At 40.1% G+C, this 23,907-nt stretch overlaps 1 protein-coding gene across 1 annotated transcript in view; it reads right to left on the reverse strand.

The window, feature by feature from the left end:
- SRD5A2 (steroid 5 alpha-reductase 2) overlaps window positions 1-12,797 on the reverse strand; it is a 42,224-nt gene extending 29,427 nt beyond the window's left edge. The window contains exon 1 of the mRNA XM_036119132.2: window positions 12,517-12,797. Within this exon, the coding sequence (XP_035975025.1) occupies window positions 12,517-12,797 (281 nt within the window). The remainder of the gene's footprint in view (window positions 1-12,516) is intronic.
- Between the last annotated feature and the right edge of the window lie 11,110 nt (window positions 12,798-23,907).

Consider the following 23,907-nt stretch of genomic DNA (forward strand, 5'->3'; position numbering starts at 1 on the left):
GGGGTTTTTTTTTTTTAAGATTGATTATTTATTTATTTATTTATTTATTTATTTATCAGAGAGAGAGAGCACAAGCAGAAGGAACAGCAGTCAGAGGGAGAAGCAGGCTCCCTGCTGAGCAAGGAGCCCAATGCAGGATTCCATCCCAGGACCCTGGGATCATGACCTGAGCTGAAGGCAGATGCTTAACTGACTGAGCCACCTAGGTGTCTCAATTATGATGTTTTGTTATAGCAACCTGAGCTAAGACAGAAACACTCATAACAAATTGGTGGAAAGTTTAGAAACACAAACCAATGAGCTTCAGTATAATAACACTGAGTACAAGCAGAGGGTACTAAAACCTACAAGTCAGCAAGTACTACAAATGATCAAATTAGCAAAGATAAATGCTAAAACCCATTGGAGGGACTTTTGTTTCCAGTCAAGATGGAGTAACAAGGACTAGATTTACCCTCCAGGCTAAACAACAAAAATAGAAAATAACAAGACAAATTACATGAAATAATGATTTACAAAACATTGAACATCAGGCAATGAAAGACAAGGATCCCTGAGAGACACATAAAAATGACGTGAGCCTTATAACAACTGATCCAGGTTACTTCTTTGAGAGAATTTTCCCTTTCAGGGAAGGGGATCTCAGACAGAAGTTTAAAGACTTGCTGCACTGAGGAAACACAACTGAGATTCTAGATCAAGAAATCTAGAAGTCTCAGGACAGAGTACTGAAGATGAGAGAGATACAAAGAGACCTGCAGAGAATCCTTCTCAACTATTCAGCAGAGCCTTAATTAACGCATTTATGTAAGGAAAGGATGACTCAAAAGGATTAAAGGGAACAGTGCCCAGTATTCACACACGGTCAGGAATAAAGCCCCCCTTCCTAACAGCCAGATATAGAAAGTCATAATACATGGGACATTGGATAGAATATTCATAAAGGTCTTACCTCAGAGGAAAGGATTAATTAGCCCTGTCACTAGCACTCTTCTAAAACCACTTAGAAAAATCAGATCAAGACCTGAAAGGATCAAATTATTTCCAAGTAATTTAACTGCATCCCAGAGTAAAGCTCAAGAATATTTATAGCAATACAAAAATATTTAACACCCAACCAATCAAAGATTGACCAACCAATCAAAGATTACCAGGCATTTCTTCCCCATAATTGGAAGAAAAATCAATCAAAACTGACACAGAAATGATAGAGATGTTAGAATTAGCAGACAATGACATTAAAACAGCTATTATAACTATTCCAGTTATGGAATGAATAAATCATGGGGATAAAAGGTATGGCATGGGGAATATAGTCATTGGTATTATAAAAGTGTTGTATGTGACCGTAGCTACACTGTGGTGAGCACAGCAAAATGTATAAACTGGTTGAATCACTATGTCATACACCTGAAAGTACTTCAATTTTTAAAAAACAGCTATTATAACTGCATTCCACATGTTCACGAAATTAAGTAGAGACATGGAAGCCAGCGGAAAGACCAAAATCACACTTCTAGTGATTAAAACTACAATGTCCGAGTTGAAAATATCCCGGATGGAATTAACAGGCTAAGACAATGCCCTAGAAAAGACTATGAGTTGAAAACATAGCAATAGAAACTACTCAAAATGAAATACACTGAAAAAAAAAGAGTCAGGAAAAATGAAAGGAGCGTCAGCAAGCTCTGGGATGGTTTTATACATGTGTGGGCCTCATAGATTTGTAATTGCAGTTTCTGAACAATAGGAGAGAGAAGCAGGGAGATGAAGAATAATGTATAAAAATAGTCCAAATTTGATGAAAACCTTAAATCCATGGATCTAAGGAGTTTAAAGAACCCCAGCATTAAAGTCATGAAGAAAACTACGCCAAAGAACATAATAAATTGCTCAAAACCAATGATAAGGAGAAAATACTAAAAGTAGACAGAGATAAAAAGACACGTGTACAGAGGAACAAAGATATGAAGGACAGCAGATTTCTTTTTATAAACAATGCAAGCAAGATGACAATGGAGTTACATCTTTAAAGTACTGCATGAGGATAGCTGTCATTCTAGAATTCTATATCCTAGAAATACATATCTTCAAAAACAAAGGAGACATAAAGACATTTTCAGATATTCAAAATCTAAAAGAACTGTTCTAAAAGAAATAAAGTTCTTCAGGCAAAATAAAAAATAATAGCAGATATAAATATGGATCAATCCCCAAAAGTGAAGAACATCAGAAGTGGCAACTACACAGGTAAATATATGTTTTTTATTATTTAAATCTCTTTAAAAGATAATTGACTGGGATGCCTGGGTGGCTCAGTCAGTTAAGCATCTGCTTTCAGCTCAGGTCATGATCCCATGGTCCTGGGATTGAGCCCTGCATCAGGCTCCCCACTCAGCAGGGAGTCAGCTTCTCCCTCTGCCTCTCTGCTCAAGCTCTCTCTCTCTCTCTCTCTCTCATTCTGTCTCTCTCTCAAATAAATAAATAAAATCTTTTTTAAAAAAGATAATTGTTTAAAAAATAATAGCAGTATGGTGAAGCTTTTTAAAGCATGTATATAAATAAAATAAATAATGACGGTCACATAAATTTCAAGAGAAGAAATGGAAGTATTTATTTCATATTCTTATACTGTACATGAAATGGCATAATAATACTTGAAGGTAGACTGTGATAAATTTAAGATGCATGCAATAAACCTATAAACAAACTAACAAAAGAGTTATAGGTAATAAGCCAAAAAGATACAAAATGAAAAAATAACAATCCAAATGATAGAGGATAAAGAGAAAATGGGAACAAACAACAGAGGGACAAATAGAAATAAATAGCAATATTCCACAGCGGAATTCAATTATAAATTAGTAACATAAAATCCCTAAACATTTGGAAACCAAATAGCACCCTTCCAAATAACCCATGGATCAGAGAAGGAATAAAAAAGATATTTTGAAATGAATTAAGATGAAAGCAACACATAAGAATTTGTGAGGTGCAATAAGCAGTTTTTTGTGTGAAACTCATAGCAGTAAGTGCCTACATTAGAAAAAGGAGAAGGTCTCAATCTATAACTTGAATTTCTGCCTTAAGATACTAGAAAAAGGAGAACAAATCAAACCCAAAGTAGAAGGAAGATAAATATAAATATCAAAACAGAAAACAAATAGGAAACAGAAAAATCAATAGAGAAACTCAATGAAACCAAAATCTGGTTGAGAAGATTAATAAAATTGATAAAGCTCTAACTAGACAGATGGGGAGGTAGTGAGAAGACATAAATTACCATTATTAAGAATGAGAGAGGTGATATCCACACAGATTCTACAGATATAAAAAGGATATTTGTGTGTTGACAACTTACCAAGTAACATGATTACATTTTAAGGGACCTTCAACATCCAAACTCAAAGTATCAATATGAAAGGTGACAATTTCAGGAGCTAGTGATGTCATAGTGGCTTAGTAAAAGAGAACTTACACGTAAGTGGTGACTTTTCCCTCAAAGCAAATCCTTCAAAGCAGCGCCTACTTGTAGGAGTATCTTGATCTCTATGGAAACTTAATTGCATGGTCAGTTTGCAAGGTACTTCTTAAAATCTTGTAATATCAGTGTTATTTCTCCTATTAGGCTTAGTGGGAGTTAAACCACTGGACACTGAAAATATTACAAGAAAAAATGCAAACCCGGGGCGCCTGGGTGACTCAGTCAGCTGAGCATCGGACTCTTGATTTCAGCTCAGGTCATGATCTCAGGGTCATGAGATCAAGCAAGGAGTCTGCTTGAGATACTCTTTCTCCCTCTCCCTCTGCCCCTCCCCCACTCTAAAATAAATCTTAGAAAAGAAAAATGCAAACCTGAAGTATCAGCTAATTCCATCATTTTGTATTCCAACCATTACCAATATTAATTCATACATGTTAATGTGGATTTTTCACAGTGCTCTTTATGTGCTGTTTTTTACTAAATGATTTTATATACTTATTTTCATCATATAGCCCAAAAAACTAATATTTGTAAGTATACCTGATATTCAATCATATTCATTATAATCAGCACTTAATTATAGAGCATTTAAGTAACTTCCAGTGTTTCACAGTTGTGAATAGTAACACTATAATTTTATATAAATTGATTTCTTTCTTTTAGATTCTTTCCCTTGAGAATTTCCCCTAAATGAAATTCCTGAGCCAAAAAAAAAACAAAACGAAACAAAAAAAAAAGTGAACAGTTTTTCATCTATTTTTTAAACATTGCCAGATTAGCCTCAAAAACTTAGAGCAATTCTCAGTGGGACACAGGGCCACATATACATATAATTTTCCCACTGGCCCACCTACAATTTTTTAAATATTTACTGAGGTATAATTAACAACCAACTGCACATATTTAAAGTATGTACTCTGATAAATTTTGAAACTATCATGATATCAAATCATGAACACATCCATCACCACCAAATTTTGCTCATACCCTTCATAATCCCACCTTCTATCCCTGTTTTCCCCTAGGAAACCACTGATACTTTATGTACTCTAGATTAGTTTCAAGCTCATAGAATTCTATATAAATGGAATCATAAAGCATGCACTCTTTTGGCTTGGTTTCTTTTACCCAGAATAATTATTTTGAATTTCATCCCATGTTGTAGCACACATCAATAGTTCCTTCATTTTTATTGATGAGTAGTATTCTATTATATGGATACAACACAGTTTGTTTGCTAATTCACCTGTTAATGGACATTTGGGTTGTTTCCAGGTTTTGGCTACCACAACTAAAGCTACTACCAACATTTGCATACAAATTTTTCTATAAATATGTGCTTTTATTTTTATTGGGAAAATAGCTAGCAATGGAATGGCTAGGCCATATGGTAGATTTATGTTTAACTTTTTAAGAGACTGTCAAAATATTCTCCAAAGTGACTGCCATTGTACATTCCCATCAACGATGTAGGTGAATTAGTATGGTCAGTCTTTTTAATTTCAGCCATTCTAGTGGTTGCATCCTGGTATCACATTTTGCTTTCATTTACATTTCCCTAATGACTAATGATGTTGAGCATCTTTTCATGCTTTTATTTGCCTTTATGTTTTCTTTAGCGAAGTATCTGTTCATATCACTAGATGCAAGAACAATTCATTAAAGAAAGAACAGTATTTTCAATGAATGATACTGAAACAATTGGATATCCATACACAATAAAAGAAGATTCATACTTTGATTCATACTGCTAACACTATATAAAAATTAACTCAGGACGCCTGGGTGGCTCAGTCGGTTAAGTGTCCAACTCTTGATTTCAGCTCAGGTCATGATCTCAGGATTGTGAGACTAAGCCCCGTGTCAGGCTCCATGCTGGGCTTGGAGCCCACCTAAGATTCTTTCTCGCCATCTCCCTCTGCCCCTCCCCCATGTAAAAAAAAATTAACTCAAGATGGATCACATACATAAATGTAAAACCCAAAATTATAAATCTTTTATAAGGAAACTAAGAGAAAACCCTCATGACCTAAAGATTTCTTTGATATGACACCAAAAGCACAAAAACAAATAGAAAAATTGTGTCGCATTAAAATTTTAAACTTCTGCTTTTCAAAAGACGTGGTCAAGAGAATGAAAAATAAAAGCCACACAGACTGGGGGAAAATACTTGCAAAGCACATATCTGGTAAAGGATTTGTATCCAGAATATATAAAGAACTTTCAAAACTCAATAATATGAAAACAAAGGATCCAATACTCTAATATTTAGATTTGTTTATCAGATATACAACTTTGGGCAAGTAAAGAACACTCAATGAGAGACTGAAGTGAGGCCTTGTACTGTTGTTAAAGAGAGCAAATAGGGGCAGGAGAGAGAAACAGACACCATACACAGAAAAGGATCATGGGGTGTTTCACGGTCAGGTAGGACAACTGTCAAAAGCATACTGCCTATTTTCTTCTTCTGCATGGAGCACTGGGTGTTATACGCAAACAATGAATCACGGAACACTACATCAAAAACTAATGATATAGGGGCGCCTGGGTGGCTCGGTTGTTAAGCGTCTGCCTTCGGCTCAGGTCATGATCCCAGGGTCCTGGGATCGAGCCCCGCATCAGGCTCTCTGCTTGGCGAGAAGCCTGCTTCTCCCTCTCCCACTCCCCCTGCTTGTGTTCCCTCTTATGCTGTGTTTCTCTGTCAAATAAATAAAATCTTTAAAAAAAAAAAAACTAATGATATAATGTATGGTGATTAACATAATAAAAAAAAAAACCAGACAGCATTTATGCTCCCCGCTCCTGCTGGCTGGGGGCCCATCATTTTGAGTATCCCTCCCGGCCTTTCCACTGTCCGCAACTCATTCCTCCTCAGGGAAGGAGAAGCGAATTGCCTGACTGGTGAACTTAAAAGCAGCACCTCTCAAGTGGTGTGTGCAGCTCAGCCCACCTCCCACTCTGCTGCCTTCTCAGAACAGGCTCCACTGTGAAAGGCCTGTGGTTGTTCAGCTGTGAGTGTTGCTGGGCATTTTTGAGGTACAGTGTTAGGAGGCCCACATGTAAGCCACATTGCCCCAAATCAGCTTTAATGAACTCTAATAAGGGTGGTCACTGTTGCTTAACTCCTAGGTTTATCTCTCAGTTGGTTCTGAACTTGGTTGGGGGAGAGGAGTGCCCTCTAGTCCATGAACACCCAAGCACAGACAAGCATCAGAGACAGCACATTCAGGGGCATGACTGTGGCCCCGTGGAGGTCCCCCTCAGTTTGCATTTTCCCACCTGCTCTAAGCCTCTCAGACTGACATTGCCACCACCAACTTTCACGCGAGAAAGAACGAGAGACACATAATGGTGATTCTTTCTTTGTCTTCCTCCTGGAGGTCAAGGTGTTGTACTTCGGTGTCTCCCACAGGACTTTGCATGGTTCTGAGCATGTGGAACTCTGATAAAGAATCAGGACACTGGGTTCAAGCCCCACTCTGTCCCTTCCTAGCCATGTGATTTCATACACACCACTTCACCAATTTGGATCATTGTTTCTTCATCTTGTTTGTTCTTTTTAAGTGACGTTACGGTAGAATGAGCAAGAACTTCAGCTTTTCTTCAATGTGGCAAAAATGAAATGGTCAAGATCTCAAACACTTGTTTATATTTTTGGCAAACAGAGCTCTACATTTTTCAGATGTGCTTATGATGTCGACCCATTTAGAATGTAAACTCCAAGATTCCTACTATTTCCCACAAGTGTTCAGATAAAGGACTTGGAACCTAGGGATTCTCAGAAAATGATGTTACTACTAAATTCCTGTTTAAATGGACCAGATATATTCTAGAATTGGCCCACTGCTTTGCTACAGGATTTAACAAAATTTTATTATAGTATTACCAGGAATGTAATCAATTTACTGATTGTAGAGCATGCCATTCATGGTTTGCTTAAGGAGGGGCTGGCCAGAACTGGGGCCCACAGGCCAAATACTGCCCACTCCCTGTTTGTGTAAGTGAAGTTTTACTGGAACACAACCACACTCATTTGTGTCCATATTATCTGTGGCTGTTTCATGCTACAATAGCAGAGTATAATAGTTGTAACAGAGACTGTATGCCTACGAACCCTAAAAGAGTTACTATCTGGCTTTTCTACAGAAGAAGTTTGTTAACCCTCATTCTAAACAATTTTCAGTTAATCATACTTGATCAAATTATGCCTCATAAACGTCCTTAACACATGATTAAGTACCACAAGAATGTGGCTTCTCCTGCGTGGCCTTTCTTCTCAATCTGCAAGAGAAGAAATTTGTCTAGGTGGTTTCCAACATAAGCATCAGTCAATACTCTGACTCAGCCAATGAGCAACTTCCTTCATGAGGTTTTTGGAGAGGCTTTTTTTTTTTTTTGAGTTTTTGATTTTGTTTTATATTTAAAGACATTTCTCTTTTTTTAACTGAAGTATAGTTGACACATAATGTTACCTTAGTTTCAGGTGTACAGCATAGTGCTTTGACAAGTTTATATATTATGCTATGTTCACCACAAGTGTAGCTCCCATCTGTCACCATACAACGCTATTACAATACCATCGACTATATTTCCTGTGCTGTACCTTTCAGCCCAGCGACTTATTCAGTCCATTACTGAAAGCCTGTATTTCCCATTCCCCTCATCACTCATTTTGCCCATTCTCTACCGCCCCCTCCTGGGGCAACCATCAGTTCGTTTCCATCATGAGGTTTGATTACTTCTGAATAGTTCAGACATCGGCATCTCTTAAGAGATTGGAGAAGCATTGGCAAGGCCCATCAGGGGACTCAAATTCCAGCCTCCTCTTTGCCCCTAATTGGCTAAACCTCTCGTTGCTTTACTTCTGTAAAATGAGGAGGCTGGACAGATGAGGATGGAGTTTCCTTAAAGCAGATAATTATGGTCCAGAGTGTGAAGTGCATCCTAGAAGGCCACACTGGCTGCTATGAAAGCCCAAGGAATGGTATCACACCGGGATTCACAGAGAAGGGACTCAGAGAAGGCTTCTTGGAGGAAGTGATTCTGATCTGAGTTTTGAAGAATAGGGAAGAATTCATGCTGCTGGAGAATGAACTGACCAATAAAGCAAAAATGCATCTTATGGAAGCCATCATTTTATTTGGCTAATTAGGAAATGTCATCTGTTTAAACATCTAAACCCCAGGAAAGATCTAAATTCAAACCGACCCTAATGTGTGCATTACACTGTGCTTCTGGATACACATCATGCATGAAAAGTCACTCTGCAAGCAACTTTTCACAATATAATCCTCCTTTTCTGTGAAAAGAGGTTTCTTTTCCTTCTTCACCTTAATACCAAGGTCACATCCAAGTCTTGAAAAAGACATCAACTGCCACAGGCTTGGGTGGTGTGATGATCATTGCATAGGACACAAAGCCTTCTTGGGAAAATGAGGATCAATCAGAGAGTGTGAGCAAAGGATCATTCCAGAGCTGTAGGCAAGGTCAACAAGAGATAAGATAACTCTGACTTCAACTTTGGCAATGTGGTTAGACAACGTGCTTACACAGCAATCATTCCCATTTGGCTAGACCATCCAAACATTCACAACAATAGATTCTGAAGGGAGGAGAATTATCTCAGTTGACCTAGCCATGCAATCTCAGCAGTGATTTCTTTTTTTTTTTTTTTTTTTTTTTTTTTTTTTTTTTTTTTTAAAGATTTTATTTATTTATTTGAGAGAGAGAGAATGAGAGAGACAGCACATGAGAGGGGGGAGGGTCAGAGGGAGAAGCAGACTCCCTGCCGAGCAGGGAGCCCGATGCGGGACTCGATCCAGGGACTCCAGGATCATGACCTGAGCCGAAGGCAGTCGCTTAACCAACTGAGCCACCCAGGCGCCCCTCAGCAGTGATTTCTAAGTAATCACTGGCTCTCCCACAATCCAACCGCTTGTACCAATGTCAGAGGCAGAATTCATTCATGCATTCAACAAATCTAGTGAGTTACCAACTATGCACCAGCACTTTTCTATACACTATGGACACAGCCATGAAGAGAGGAGACAAAAATCCTTGCCCTTGTGGAACTTAAATTCTTTGTACGGAGAAAAGCACAGAGTTTTAACTACTATCCAATAGGACATATTGCTGTTCTGAACAGTCCTGAAGGGACATTTTCCAAGAATCTAAGCCACACCTGAGCCAGCCTTCCTCCTGATCCCTTGTCCTGTCATCTTAGTCTCTGTGTCACAAGCAATTTACTGCAGAAGGTGAGGTCAAGGCAGCCTGATGCTTTTTTCTTAATGTACCCTCATTATCAAGCCACATGACTCCTAAAGCCTCGAAACAAAAATGTTCACAGGCTTTGAACCACTTCTGGGAATCTTGACTGAGAAAACACACCTAACTTCTGAAGAGATTTTAGGTTGCAAAAATGTGCATCACCACTTTAACCTAGCTTCCCCCCCACCTGCAAAATAAGGGGGCAAATTAAACGTCCAACTCTAAATTAATGGATAGATAAATTATTGTTTTTACATGAGATGAAATCCCATGCAGCCATTAAGATTATATTTACAAAGATTCCATGATAATGTAGGAAAACACTTATTATAAAATGTTAGGTAATCAAGCAGAACAAAGCTATATATATTCAATATAACAAGCCTGTGTAAAAAACTACTAAGAAAAATAAAAGCCTTGATGGAAATGTTCCAAAACATTAACCACTGATATACTTAGGTGTTAAAATTATGGGTGTTTTTCTACTTTTGTATTTTCCTTTTTTTCTTTAGTCAACATTTATTATTTTCAGAATTAAAAAATAATTTTAAGCCTAAATATAGTTTTTAAAAGGGAAGGACAAGGTGGCAAGAACAAGTATAAAACAGTTTATCATGGTAGCTAAGAGCCTGAGATCTAAATTCAGAACCCTGGGTCTGAACCATGGCTCCAAGTTACTCTGTGACCTTGGGCAGATTATTTAACGTTTCTTCCCCCTAGTTTCTCACCTGTGAAATGGGGGTAAAAATAGTGCCTATGAGAATTAGTAGATAATTCATGAAGAGTGTTGAGCACCTCATAAGCCCTCAAAATAACAGATCCAATACTCCAGTGGCCTCAAAAAAAGAGTTCACACAAGAGGGGAAGGTGGGATATCTTCACATCTCAGGAACAGCTAACTCAGAACTGTGTTTTCAGTGGGCGATTTTCCCTCAGTCAGCATCAATCCCCAAATCCTTGACTTTTAAATTTTCCCCTGAAGATGGACAGTATGTTGATACTCATTTTATGGGTAATTATTTCCTTGGGTTTTTTTTTTTTTTAATGTACTGGTCATCATTTACTGTGCACAGTGACTTTAATTTTAAAAACAAGTCTGAAAATTATGTTAATAGGATCATTGGAAAATACTACACGTTACTTTAAGATGAAATGACCTCATAAAAATACTGTTTATGGTCTGACAGTTGTTAATTTGAAGATAAAAGTAACTGTCTGATAGAATCATATTCTTTGTCAAATGTTGGTTCCAAAAACAGTGAAATGAAAAGCTAGCCTCTTAACTCCTGCACCCAACATTTTTTTTCTGTACAAATTAAACCACTTAAATCTGGGTAAGATAATGTGGTCGTTAATTAAGCCTGCACCTTGTCCACAACAGACTTTTAGTAAATATTTGCAGAAAGGACACCCATTTCTGAAATTTTAGTTCTTATTCCTTGCCAATACTCATCTTTTTAAAAGAATGAGAATTCAGTTCAGATTGCATAAATATGAAATCTTAACCAATAAAGAAGATCCAGAGGATTAGACAGATTAAAATTTGTTTCTCTACAAATGAAATGAGGCATCCTTATGAAAAAGAATTGTGCCTTTCAGCTTCCAGCATTCTTTTCCCTAATTTCCAATCTAGATTTCCTTGATCTTTTGACCCTAGGAATTCTCTACTCAAAATAAGGCTGCGCTTCTGTCCGTTCTTGACTTGGTTTGGCAACTTTCCTCTGTCACAGACTCTCCTTGCATGGGGTTTCTGCCCGCTGAACGCGGTGAAAACGCCCTGAACCGTGGTGTTCCACGGGCTTAGATTTGAATCTGGCTGGGCACTAGCTGCATCACCTTCCGTTAGTCACTGACCCTCACTCAGCCTCGGTTTCTTTGTCTATAAAGCGGGCATCATAAACACAGATCTCACAAGGTTACAGTGGGGCTCCTAGAGACAACTGACTGGGCACGACTAGCAACTCACTCAGGTGCTCTTCCCCTCCCCTGGGAGTCTTTTTTGAGGGTCTGCAGTCATTGTCCGAAAGCCTTTGATTTCTTTTCAGGCTGTCCTTAGACCAGAAGGCAAAGCTGTCCTGAACTTGGGACTCTTCATTTAGAAGAGCATTTGAGCTCTACATTAACTTCGACTCCGTCACGCTTCCGTCCCAGGGAACGGGACAGGTAGAGGAGCTGGTGGCGAGCACCGCCCCCTTTGCTGGGAAGGGTGCTGAGAAGTGGGGTTCTCGCTCAGGCCAGTGGGTCCCCATCCCGTTGTCTCTCCCACGGGGGAAGTCCGGCTCCGGCTCTGCCCACCTCCCTCCGACCGGCAAAGATTAAGTTATCGGCCCCTCTGAGCCGGGGGTCCTTCGGGAGATGCCCACACGTAGACTCTCTCCGGATCCCAGAACCAGCGTGCCCCCGCCCTGCAAGGGAAAGGAGAAGGGAGGTGGAAAGGGAGAGGGGGGCGAGCCGCCACAGGTGAGGCGGCCCGCGTGCAGTTGCGGAGGGAACCTTGCCGGCTCGCCTCCCTCCCGCTCGCCTCCTTCCCCGCAGCAGCCAGAGGATTTGGAGCCGGCCGGAGAGGCGCGCGGGGCAGGGAAAGTGCCGGGGGCGTCTGCCCCGCGACGGCTTCTCGCCTCGGCCGGCGTGCGGCCCGCAGCCCGGCCCCGCCGGGGGCTCCCCTCGAGCACTGCTCCGCGCTCCGCTCGGCGTTCCCAGGTGCGCCGCGCTCCTGGACGCCGGGAGCCTGGCCGCGCGCCGCGCCCGCAGCGGGCAAACGCTACCTGTGGAAGTAATGTGCGCAGAAGAGGCCCAGGAGCACCGTCGCGGGCTGGCCGAAGAGCGAGCGCGGCTGCCGGGCGAGGATCCCCGCGGGCACCGCGAAGGAGGGCAGCTCCTGCAGGAACCAGGAGGCGCGCGCGGGCAGGCGGGTGGCGGCGGGCATCAGGCTCTCCGAGTACTTCCCGTAGCCGGAGGGCTTCGCGAGGTACAGGACCAGTGCCCCCAGAGCGGCCAAAGTGGCGCTGCCTGCCAGCACCGGGCTCTGCTGGCAGTGAACGGACATCGCGCCGTGTTCCCCGCCGGTGGCCGCCGCTCGCGCAGAAGAGAGCGCGGTCTCCACGGCCCCTTTATGGGGCGCGAGACGCCACCCTGCGTCCGCCCCTTCGGCCTTGGCTCCCGCCCTTCCATCCTGCTTTCGGCTCGGCGTGGCCAGCCCTGGCTTGGCTCAGCATCAATGCCCCTTTCGCCCGGCTAGCGCTTGGGGCGGCAGCCGGGGCGGAGGGGAGGACCCAGGGGCCAAAAACGTGTCCTGCCCGCCCCCCTCCCCGCCCCGCCTGGGGCTAGGCCACATCTGCGCCTCCGCCCGCGCGCCCACCTCTCCACCGCCTGCCACTGGTCTTCCCTTTGCCCTTCGAAGACCTGTTCCTCACCGTGCATCGCCCTCTGATGCTGCAGCTTCTAGGACTGGGAAATCGGAAGAGAAAAACCACAGGGACGATTTAGCCGGGGTAGTTCTCTCGCCCCCAACACACCCCTGGGCCGCCGCCACGCAGCCTCCACCCTCAGACCACCCCAAGCCTAGATCTCCCCAGTCCCTCCGCTTCCCTAGCTCCTGCACTCCGCGTCCGCTCCCACCCTGCCCTGCATCCTTCTTACGACCTTGGGCCAGGCATCCAAGGCACTTCCCGCGCCCTCCAGCCCTTCTGCTTGGGGGCTCGGTGCGCCTTCTCCCTCTCAGCCAGTGCCCCCCTCTACCCCACCACGTCCCCAGGGCCCTCATTCCTCCGCCGTTTCTCTCTGCTTTGCTGGCTGCGCCCCTGGGCCTCCGGCCTCTGTCAAAGAGGCGCATCCCCAACGCGTGGACGCACAAGCAAGGGTGGCGGCCGGGAGCGGTGATCCCGTCCGAGGCCTTGCCTCTCCTCCACCACCGGCCCCCTGGAGCCGGCGCGGACTCCGGCTAAAGTCTACGGTTTCTGCCGCGGGACCCCTCTCCCTACTCTTTGAGCGGATGAGTCGGGTTCCACATGGTGGTGGTACTGGTGATGCTACTGTGCTCTGAACAGCCAGATGTGGTTCTTCCTTCTATTTTCCACCTTCCTCTCATCCTTCACCCGCTCGTTCATTATCTATTTCTTCTTCCCTTCTCTGATTGAGTGTCCAGACCTCCTTAGCTGCCCTCTTCCGAAGTTGTGTGCCCCTTTTAATCTCTTCGTCTTTCTTTGACCTGGCTTCCTCCTCCAGGTTGACCTTCTCTTCCCTAGTGCTGCCTACATCAGTCTTCCATCTTCATGTCCCACCTCTAATAGGGATTACTTTATCCCTATTAATTTTCTTCTCTGGTCCCTACTTCAGGCTCCACCCCAGCCTTCCCCCGCACCTTTCCTTGGCTCTTTCTTCCTCCTCTCTCTTAGTGCCAACTCACTGCCTCAGGAGCCCCTCTCAGTTTCCCCCCATCCACTCCTGCTCTGTCCTACAGGCTGTTCCAATGAAAGGCACATTGTCCCATCTGCCCAGTTTGAGGCTGTTTCCTTATACCTGGAACGCTTTCCAAATTTGATGAGAACCCCATCTTATAGATCTAAGAACCTTGGTAAACCCTAAGCAAGATGAACACACACCCCCAGCACACTCAGCAATCGACTTGCTGAGAACCAGTGATAAGGAGGAAAATCTTTAAAGCAGCCAGAAAAAAGAAAGAAGGAAAAAAAAAGACCTAGGTAATAGGGACAAAGGTAATAAGTACAACAGATTTCTCAGACGCTATGCAAGCCAGAAGAAAATGGGATGGTACATGTGAAGTGCTGAAAGAAAAAAATTTTCAACCAAGAATTTCACATCTAGGGCCCCTGGGTGGCTCAGTCGGTTAAGAGGCTACCTTCAGCTCAGATCATGACCCCAGAGTCCTGGGATCGAGCCCCAGATCGGGCTCCCTGCTCGGAGGGGAGCCTGCTTCTCCCTCTCCCTCTGCCTGCCCCTCCCCCTGCTTGTGCTCTCTCTCTCTCTCTCTCTCTCTCTCTCGAGCACGTGCTCTCTCTCTCAAATAAATAAAATCTTCTTTTAAAAAAATTTCACATCTAATGAAAATATCCTTCAAAAACGAAGGTGAGGAGATTGGTTTCCAGACATAATGGACTAAGATTCTGACAGACACACACACACACACACACACACAAGCAGAAAGCGATGACAAAACCTGGGAAGAAAATGTATCTGAAGTTACTAGAGAATGAACAGGAGCAAACAGTTACTGATGGGGAAATGGCCTTCACATGGCAGGAGGACATGGAAAGCTGTAGGCATAAGCACTCCTTTTCTGAGACTTTCAGCCTGGACAAGTGCAGTCCGAATAATGCACATAGCCACAGAGACACATGTGAAAAATAAAACTTACCATAGTCCTGAAAAGGAAAGAGCCAGAGAGGGAATTCCTAAACTCTGTCTACCCATATCTCTGGATGACTCCTGAACAGCACATTATAGGAGACTTAAAGCAAGTCAGCTCAGACAAAGTTCTGAACAGACACAAGAAACAAAGTTTGAAGTTCAATCCCAGCCAAGAAAATTGCCAGCTAAAACAAATAATATTCATAAGAGAAAAAGAATATAACCCATAATCTCTCCTACTTAGCATGCATAATGTCTGAAATTACCTGACACAGGAAAAATCAATTCAATGAAACACATTCTCAAGAGAAACAAAAATCAATCAAGTCCAATACTAAGATGAACCAAACTTAGAATTAGCAGACGAGGATTTTAAAGTAACTATTGTAATTGCAATAGTTTGCTAGGGCTGCTATAACAAGTATCACAAACTTGATGGCTTAAACAACAGAAGTTTATTGCCACTCAGTGCTGGAGGCTAGAAGTCCAAGATCAAGGTGTCAGCAAGGTTAGTTCTTCTGAGGGCAGTGGGGGATAATCAGTTCCATGCCTCTCCTCTAGCTTCTGGTAATTTGCTGGAAATCTTTGGCATTCCTTGGCATGTAGAAGCTTCATCTTCACATAGCCTTCTCCCTGTGTGTATGTATCTGTGTCCAAATTTCTCCTTTTAATAAGGATACCAGTCATATTGGATTAAGAGCCCACCCTACTCCAGTATAATCTCATTTTAACTAATTATATCTCCCATGATCCTTTTTCCAAATAGGATCACATTCTTAAGTGCTTGGAGTTAGAACTTCAACAGAGAGGTTTTGCGAGAGAGGGTCACCAGGGTGACTCAGTCGGTTAAGCGTCGTACTCTTGGTTTTGACTCAGGTCGTGATCTCTGGGTTGTGGGATCAAGGCCCACATTAAGCTCTGTGCAGAGTGTGGAGCCTGTTTAGGATTCTCTCTCTCCCTCTTCCTCTGCACCGCCCCCAACTCGTGCTCTCTCTCTCTCAAAAAAAAAAAAAAAAATGTTGAGGGAGACACAACTTAACCAATAGCAATAATTAACCTCAGTAAAGTATAAAACAAAACATGCTTTCAGTACATGAAATCACAGTATAGAAATGGGAAATGATGAGAAATTGAAATGATTTTTTAAAGATGGAAATTCTAATAATACACTATATGTTAATTAATTGATTTTAAATAAAATAAAGTAAAATAAAATAAAGATGGAAATTCTAGAACCAAAAAACACAATTTATGAAATAAAAAAATTATGGGATAGACATACAGCTGAACAAAGAAGATGGAAGGAAGAATAAGTGAACTTGAAGATAGATTATTTGATAAAAGGCAGAAATTTACAAATCCAAATTATTCAATGAGAAATAAGCAGATAAACAAAAAAGCCCATACTGAGGCAAAGCAAATCATATTTAAGTTATTAAAGGTCAAAGATAAAGAATGAATCTTAAAAGTAATAGAAATCTTAGAAAAGATTAAAAGAAATAGAATCTTAAAAAAATAGAAAAACAACATATACAGGAGGACAACAATCTGATTAACAGCTAACTTCTTATCAGAAACATGTAAAAATCAGAAGAGAGTGGAACATCCTTAAAATTCTGAAAGAAAAAAATCTCTGCCCAGAATTCTACCTATATCCAAAAAGTATATTCAATAATGAAGGTGAAATATGGATATTTTCAGATAAACAAAAACTATGAGCATTCATAACTTCAGTATAATAAATGGTAAAGTCCTTGTGGCTGAAGGGAAAAGATAACTGATAAAAACATAAAGGATGGGGAGATATGAGTTTATAAGTTTGCAAGATTTCTATTTTTTTTAAATGAAGTACTACATTGCAACTATAATTATACTGTGACAGTTGTGAATGAAGGTTGAAATCCATAGGGCAATCCTATAAAAAATTTAATAAAGAATAACTACTATATAGGGGTGCCCGGGTGGCTCAGTTGTTAAGCATCTGCCTTTGGCTCAGGTCATGATCCCAGGGTCCTGGGATCGAGCCCCACATTGGGCTCCCTGCTTGGCAGGAAGCCTGCTTCTCCCTCTCCCACTCCCCCTGCTTGTGTTCCTTCTCTCGCTGTGTCTCCCTCTGTCAAATAAATAAATAAAATCTTTTTTTTTAAAGTTATTTTTTAAAAAAAGAATAACTACTATGTATAAGGTTGAATGTTAACTAGATTTATTGTGGTGATCATTTCACAATACATACAAACATTGAATCATTATGTTGTACTCCCGAAACTAATATAATGTTATATGTAAATTATACCTCAATTTAAAAAAAGAATAACTACAAATTCAATAGTAAAATTAAAATAAGAATTTAAAAAGATAATCAAATAATCAGAAGGAGGGGACAGGAAGAGAATAACAAAAACAAAACAAAGAAGAGCTAAATGGTTGTAACAGCTTGGAAAGGAAGAAGTGAAACTATAGCTTCATAAATGACATGATCTTATATGTAAAACTCTAAGGAATCTACTAAAAAGCTTTTAGCACAAATAAGCGAGTGCACCAAGGTTACAAGATACAGGATCAATATACAAATATCAACTGAAACTAGCAATAAGAATCTGAAATGAAATTACAAAAACAATCAATTTACAATAGCACCAAAAAACCCAAAATACTTAGGGAAAACAAAGGAATGAGACAAAAAAAGGAATGGGACTTAAACACTAAAAACTAGGGGTGTCTGGGTGGTTCGGCCATTAAACATCTGCCTTTGGCTCAGGTCATGATCCCTGCGTCCCAGGATGGAGCCCCGCGTCGGGCTCCCTGCTCAGCAGGGAGTCTGCTTCTCCCTCTCCCACTCCCCCAGCTTGTGCTCCCTCTCCCGCTGTATCTCTCTCTCAAATAAATAAATAAAATCTTAAAAAGTTTAAAAAAAAAAACCAAAACACTGAAAACTATAAAACATTGTGGAAAGAAATTAAAGAACACTTAAATAAATGGGAAGATATCCTATGTTCATGGATTGGAAGCCTTAATATTGTTAAGATGTCATACTCCCTGAGGTGCCTGGGTGGCTCAGTCAGTTAAGCGTCTGCCTTCCGCTCAGGTCATGATTCCAGGGTCCTGGGATTGAGCCCCACATCAGGCTCTCTGCTCAGCGGGGAGTCTGCTTCTCCCTCTCCCTCTGCTCACGCTCTCTCAAATAAACAAATGAAATCTTAAAAAAAAAAAAAAAAAAGATGTCATATTCCCTGCTATAGACTGAATTGTGTTCCCCTAAAATTTGTATATTGAAGCCCTAACTCCTAATGTGACTGTATCTGTACCTGAATATAGGGTCTTTAGGAGGTAATTAAGGTCAAATGAGGTCATAAGGATGGGGCTCTAATCAGATGAAAGACTGTGGCCTTATGATACAAAAAAGATCTCTCTCTCTTTCTCCCTCTCTCTCTTTCTGTCAGTCTCTCTCTCTCTCCCATGTGAAGAAACAGTGAGAAGGCAGCTATCTGTGGCCCAAGGAGAGAACTCTCACCACACACCAACCTTGCTAGTACTCTGATCTTGGACTTCTATTCTCCAGAATTGTCACAATAAATTTAAGTTTATTGTCACCCAGTCTATGGTATTTTGTTATGGCAGTCTGAGCAGACTAAGACACTCCAAACTGGTCTACGTATTCAATTCAGTTCCTATCAAAATCCCAGCTGACTTTTCAGAAATGGAAAAGCTGGTCCTAACATTCATATGCAAATGCAAGGGGCCAAGAATAGACAAAGCAACCTTTTAAAAGAAGAAAAAATTGAAGGACTTCTACATCCTGATTTCCAAACTTACTACAAAGAAACAATAACCAAGACAGTGTGGTACCAGCATAAAAATAGATATATAGATCGATGGAAGAGAATTTAGAGTCCAGATATAAATTCGCACATCTATGGTAAACTGGTTTTCTACAAGAGTGACAAGATCATTCAATGGGGAAAGAATAGCCTTTTCAAAAAATGTTGCTGGTATAAATAAATAGCCCCATGCAAAAGAATGAAATTGGACCCCTAATTCACACCATATACGAAAATTAACTCAAAATTGATCAAGCACATAAATGTGGGTTAAAACTATAAAACTCTTAGAAGAAAATAGAGGTATAAACATGACCTTAAATTAGGCAATGGTTTCTTAGATATAACACAAAGCACTAGTAACAAAAGGGAAAAAAGATCAATTTGGCTTCATTAAGACTAAAAACTTTTCTGCAAGTAATACTACCAAGAAAGTGAAAAGTCACTATGCTGTGCATTAGATCTCCAGAACTTACTAAACTACTAGTTGCAACTTTGTACATTTTAACACCATCTCCCCAATTCTACCAACTTCCAGCCCTGGTAACCACAATTCTACTCTTTGTTTGGCCTTTTTACACTGCACATGTAAGTAATGTCATATGACATTTGTCTTTGTCTGGCTTATCTCACTTAGCATAATATCTTTAAGGTCCAACCATGTTGTCACACATGTCAGGATTTCCTTCTTTCTCATAGCAGAATAATATTCCATCATTATCACATCCTTGCTATCCATTCATCCATTGATGAACACTTAGGTTGTTTTCATATCTTGGCTATTGTAAACGATGCTGCAATAAACATGGGAGTGCAGATAATCTTCTTGATACCCTGTTTTCATTTCCTTTGACTATATACCCAGAAGTAGGATTGCTGGATCATATGGTAGTTCTATTTTTAATTTTTTGAGGACCCTCCATCCTGTTTCCCACTAGTGGTTGAACTAATTTATATTCCCACCAACAGTACATGGGATTTCCTTTTTTCTCCACAAACTCACTGACACTTGTTATCACTTGTCTTCTTGATGATAGCCATTCTAATGAGATGCTATCTTACTGTGGTTTTGATATGAATTTCCCTGATTAGTGATATTGAGCATCTTTTCATGTACTATTAGCCATTTGTATGTCTTCTTTGGGAAAATGTCTATTCAGTTCCTTTGCCCATTTTTTAACCAGACTTTTGTTATTAAGTTGTATGGGTTCTTTATATATTTTGGACATTAACCCTTATCTGATATAGGGTGTGCAAATATTTCCTTCCATTCCACAGGTTGCCTTCATTTTGTTGATTGCTTCTTTTGCTGTGTAGTAGCTGATTTTAAGTTTGGTGTAGTCCCACTTGTTTATTTTTCTTTTGTTGCTTGTGCTTTGGTGTCATATAAAAAAAAAATCATTGCCAAGACTGATGTCAAGAAGCTTCTTCCCTATGCAGTATGTTTTCTTCTAGGGATTTGATGGTATCAGGTCTTATGTTTAAGTCTTTAATCAATTGCAAGTTAATTTTTGTGAGTGATATGATAGGGTTCCAATTTTACTTCTCTACATATGATTATTCAGTTTTCCCAGCACCATTTATTGAAGAGACCATCCTTTCCCCATTGAGCGTTCTGGCTCCCTTGTCAAATATTAGATGACTCTGTATGCAGGGGTTTATTTCTGGTCTCTCTATTCTATTACATTGATCAACTTGTCTATTTTAATGCCAATACCATACTGTTTTAATTGCTATAGATTTGTAGTACAGTTTGATTTTCAACAAAAGTTACCAAAACTATCCAATGGAGAAAAAATGGTGCTATAACAATTGGATCTCTCTTTGTATAAGATGAACATCAACTCTTCCTCCACATCATGTACAAAATTAACTGAAAATACATTATAGATCTAATTGTATGAATTAAAACTATTAAAATTCTAAAAGGAAACACAGAATAACATCTTTGTGATATTGGGGTAGGTCAAGATTTCTTAAACAAGACACTCCAAAGAACAAAGTACAAAAATATTGATAAATATCAACTTCATTAAGATTAAAAACTTTTGCTTTTTCTAAAGACACAGTTAAGAAAACTAAATGGCAAGCCATACATTTGCAGAAAATTTTTGCCACACATATATTCAACAAAGGAATTATATCCAGAATATACAAATGACTCTTATAATTCAATAATTAGATGACAAGCAACCCAATTAAAATGCGCAAAATATATTTTTTTAAAGATTTTATTTATTTATTTGAGACAGAGAGAGAGAGCACATGAGATGGGGGAGGGTCAGAGGGAGAAGCAGGCTCCCTGCCGAGCAGGGAGCCCAATGCAGGACTCGATCCAGGGACTCCAGGATCATGACCTGAGCCGAAGGCAGTCGCTTAACCAACTGAGCCTCCCAGGTGCCCACTGAGCCACCCAGGCGCCCAAAAAATGGGCAAAATATTTTAAAGCCATTTCACAAAGAAGATCTACAATAGCCAAAAGGCACATGAAAATATGTTCAACATAATTAGTCATCAAAAAATGCAAATTAAAGCACAATGATGGGGCACCTGGGTGGCTCAGTTGTTAAGCGACTGCCTTTGGCTCAGGTTATGATCCCAGGGTCCTAGGATCGAGCCCTGCATCGGGCTCCCTGCTCAGCAGGAAGCCTGCTTCTCCCTCTCCCACTCCCCCTGCTTGTGTTCCCTCTCTCGCTGTCTGTCAAATAAATAAAATCTTTTAAAAAAAAAAAAGCACAATGAGATATAACTACATACCCACAAGAGTGATTAAAATTAATTAACAACAAAATCTCATATATTGCTTGATAGGGATGCAAAATGGTACAGTCACTTTGAAAAACTGTCAGCAGTAACTTATAAACATACATTTACCATGTGACTGAGTAATTCCACTCATTTAAGTATTTACTCAAAAAGAAAGGAAACGTATGTCCACATAAAACATGTATCTGAGTGTTCAAAGCAACATTATTCATAATAGCCAAAAGCTGGACGCAACCCAAATGTTCACTCAACAGGTGAATGGGTAAAAAATATATATATGTATAAATATCATGGACCACTATTCAGCAATATAAAGAAACAAAATACACATGCAATAACATGGATGAATCTCAAAAACTTCATGCTATAAAGTCAAATACAAAATATTAGGTAATACATATCAATAGCATACACACTCCCAGTTGTAACAACCAAAAATATGTCCAAAGAGTGCCAAATGTCCCCTGGAGAGGCAAAAGTTCCCCAGCTGAAGATCACTGGTTTAGACATATTTGAGTTTCTTGTACTTAACATATATATAAATACCTAATACTGTTCTATAAGCTTGCTCCATTTAATTAAGAAGATTTCATTTACAAGACATCTTTTAATTTCCTTTGGTGAGAGACAATTTATACCAATTTGTTTTCAGATAGAAGAAAGAAAGAAAGAAAGAAAGAAAGAAAGAAAGAAAGAAAGAAAGAAAGAAAGAAAGAAAGAAAGAAAGAAAGAAAGAAAGAAAGAAAGAAAGAAAGAGAGAGAGAGAGAAAGAAAGAAAGAAAGAAAAAGAAAAGAAAAGGAGGGAGGAAGGAAGGAAAGAATATTTTATCAACTCTTGTACAGACCACAAGAGTAAGTTGGAATAAAATAGCAGCATATAAAAGAGAAATAGAGAAGCAGTATCTATTTAGAATACTGATTAAAGAAACAAAAGAGATTATTAAGCAACATTAGGTCTCTCAAAGGAGAATCATTATAAAACCTGAGTTTTTCAAAATTTTCTTCTGAATTTTATCAGGAAATCAGTATTGGGTTTTTTGGTTTTGTTTTTGGATTTGGGGGTTGGGGGTTTTTTGGTGTCCAAATCCTTACAATAATGACCACCTTCTTTCTTTAGCCTTAATCAGAAATTTCTAAAGAGGCATTTGTCTGGATTTATTCATTTGTTAGTAGCCTCATCGATAAGTTTTAGAGCTAACAATGTAATGTATGGTGACTAACATAACATAATAAAATAAAATTTTTTAAAAATGCATGGTAATCGCATGCCAGTATTAATAATAAAAGGCAATTTTTTAAAAAAATTTTTAAAAATATAGAGTTTTAGGTCAGTTTCTGTTGCTTGCATCCAACAACCCCTAAATAACAGTGTATCATATTGAAAATAATTGTTCGTGAGTTTGCCTCAGAACCATGTCTTGTTCACCTTTCAAGCCCCCAAATTTATAATAATTTCTGGCCCATTAGACATGCTCTATAGATGTTTCCCAGGCAGAGAAGTGTATCTAGCATGGATTTGACTTTGTTCTCTCTGGGTCCTCCCTGCTACTTCTTTTCTCATGCATCTTTGGAAACATCACCCATGCTGCTCACTAACTCAGCTCCATTTTTTGAACACTCTAGACTAGGAGGGACAGTTTATTTCTCTTCCTAAATTTCTATTTCACCCCATAAAATAGAAACTTTTAGAAAGTATAGAGAAGAGAGCTCCAGTCCTCTCCCTTCACTTATTCTCCCTAAAGAGAAGGTACATAAAGGGGGTGGGCAGGGCTGATATATCTGATGGGGAGATGTGGAGAAACATAACTGTATATGCAGCCCAGGCTCCTCTCTCTCTTGTTTTCCGAGTAGCCCTCCTTGGGACACGAGGAGTCTTCTTTCTTCCAAGTGTTGCTTAGGGAAATGGGCTCTGGCCCGGGGGTTGGGAGAGAAGCCCTGAGTTGTCTTAGTTCCTCCACCTTAGTTTGGGTAAACCAATTCAATTCAATTCAAGAGAAAAATACTAGGAAGTATAATTGGAGCTACAGGTCAAAGCTGTGTTCTCTAAAGCAACTTTACCAATAAAACTAATATTTTGATGTTGTTGGTATTGTTGTTTTTTTGTTTTGTATGCGAGAGCAATTTTTAAAGGTTGATTACAAACAGACAAATATTCCACTAATAGATGAATGTTATAAATATCTAAATTCTTAGATTTAAAGATTC

The sequence above is a fragment of the Halichoerus grypus genome, chromosome 10 (assembly GCF_964656455.1).
Source record: "Halichoerus grypus chromosome 10, mHalGry1.hap1.1, whole genome shotgun sequence".
In the NCBI taxonomy this organism is placed as follows: Eukaryota; Metazoa; Chordata; class Mammalia; order Carnivora; family Phocidae; genus Halichoerus; species Halichoerus grypus.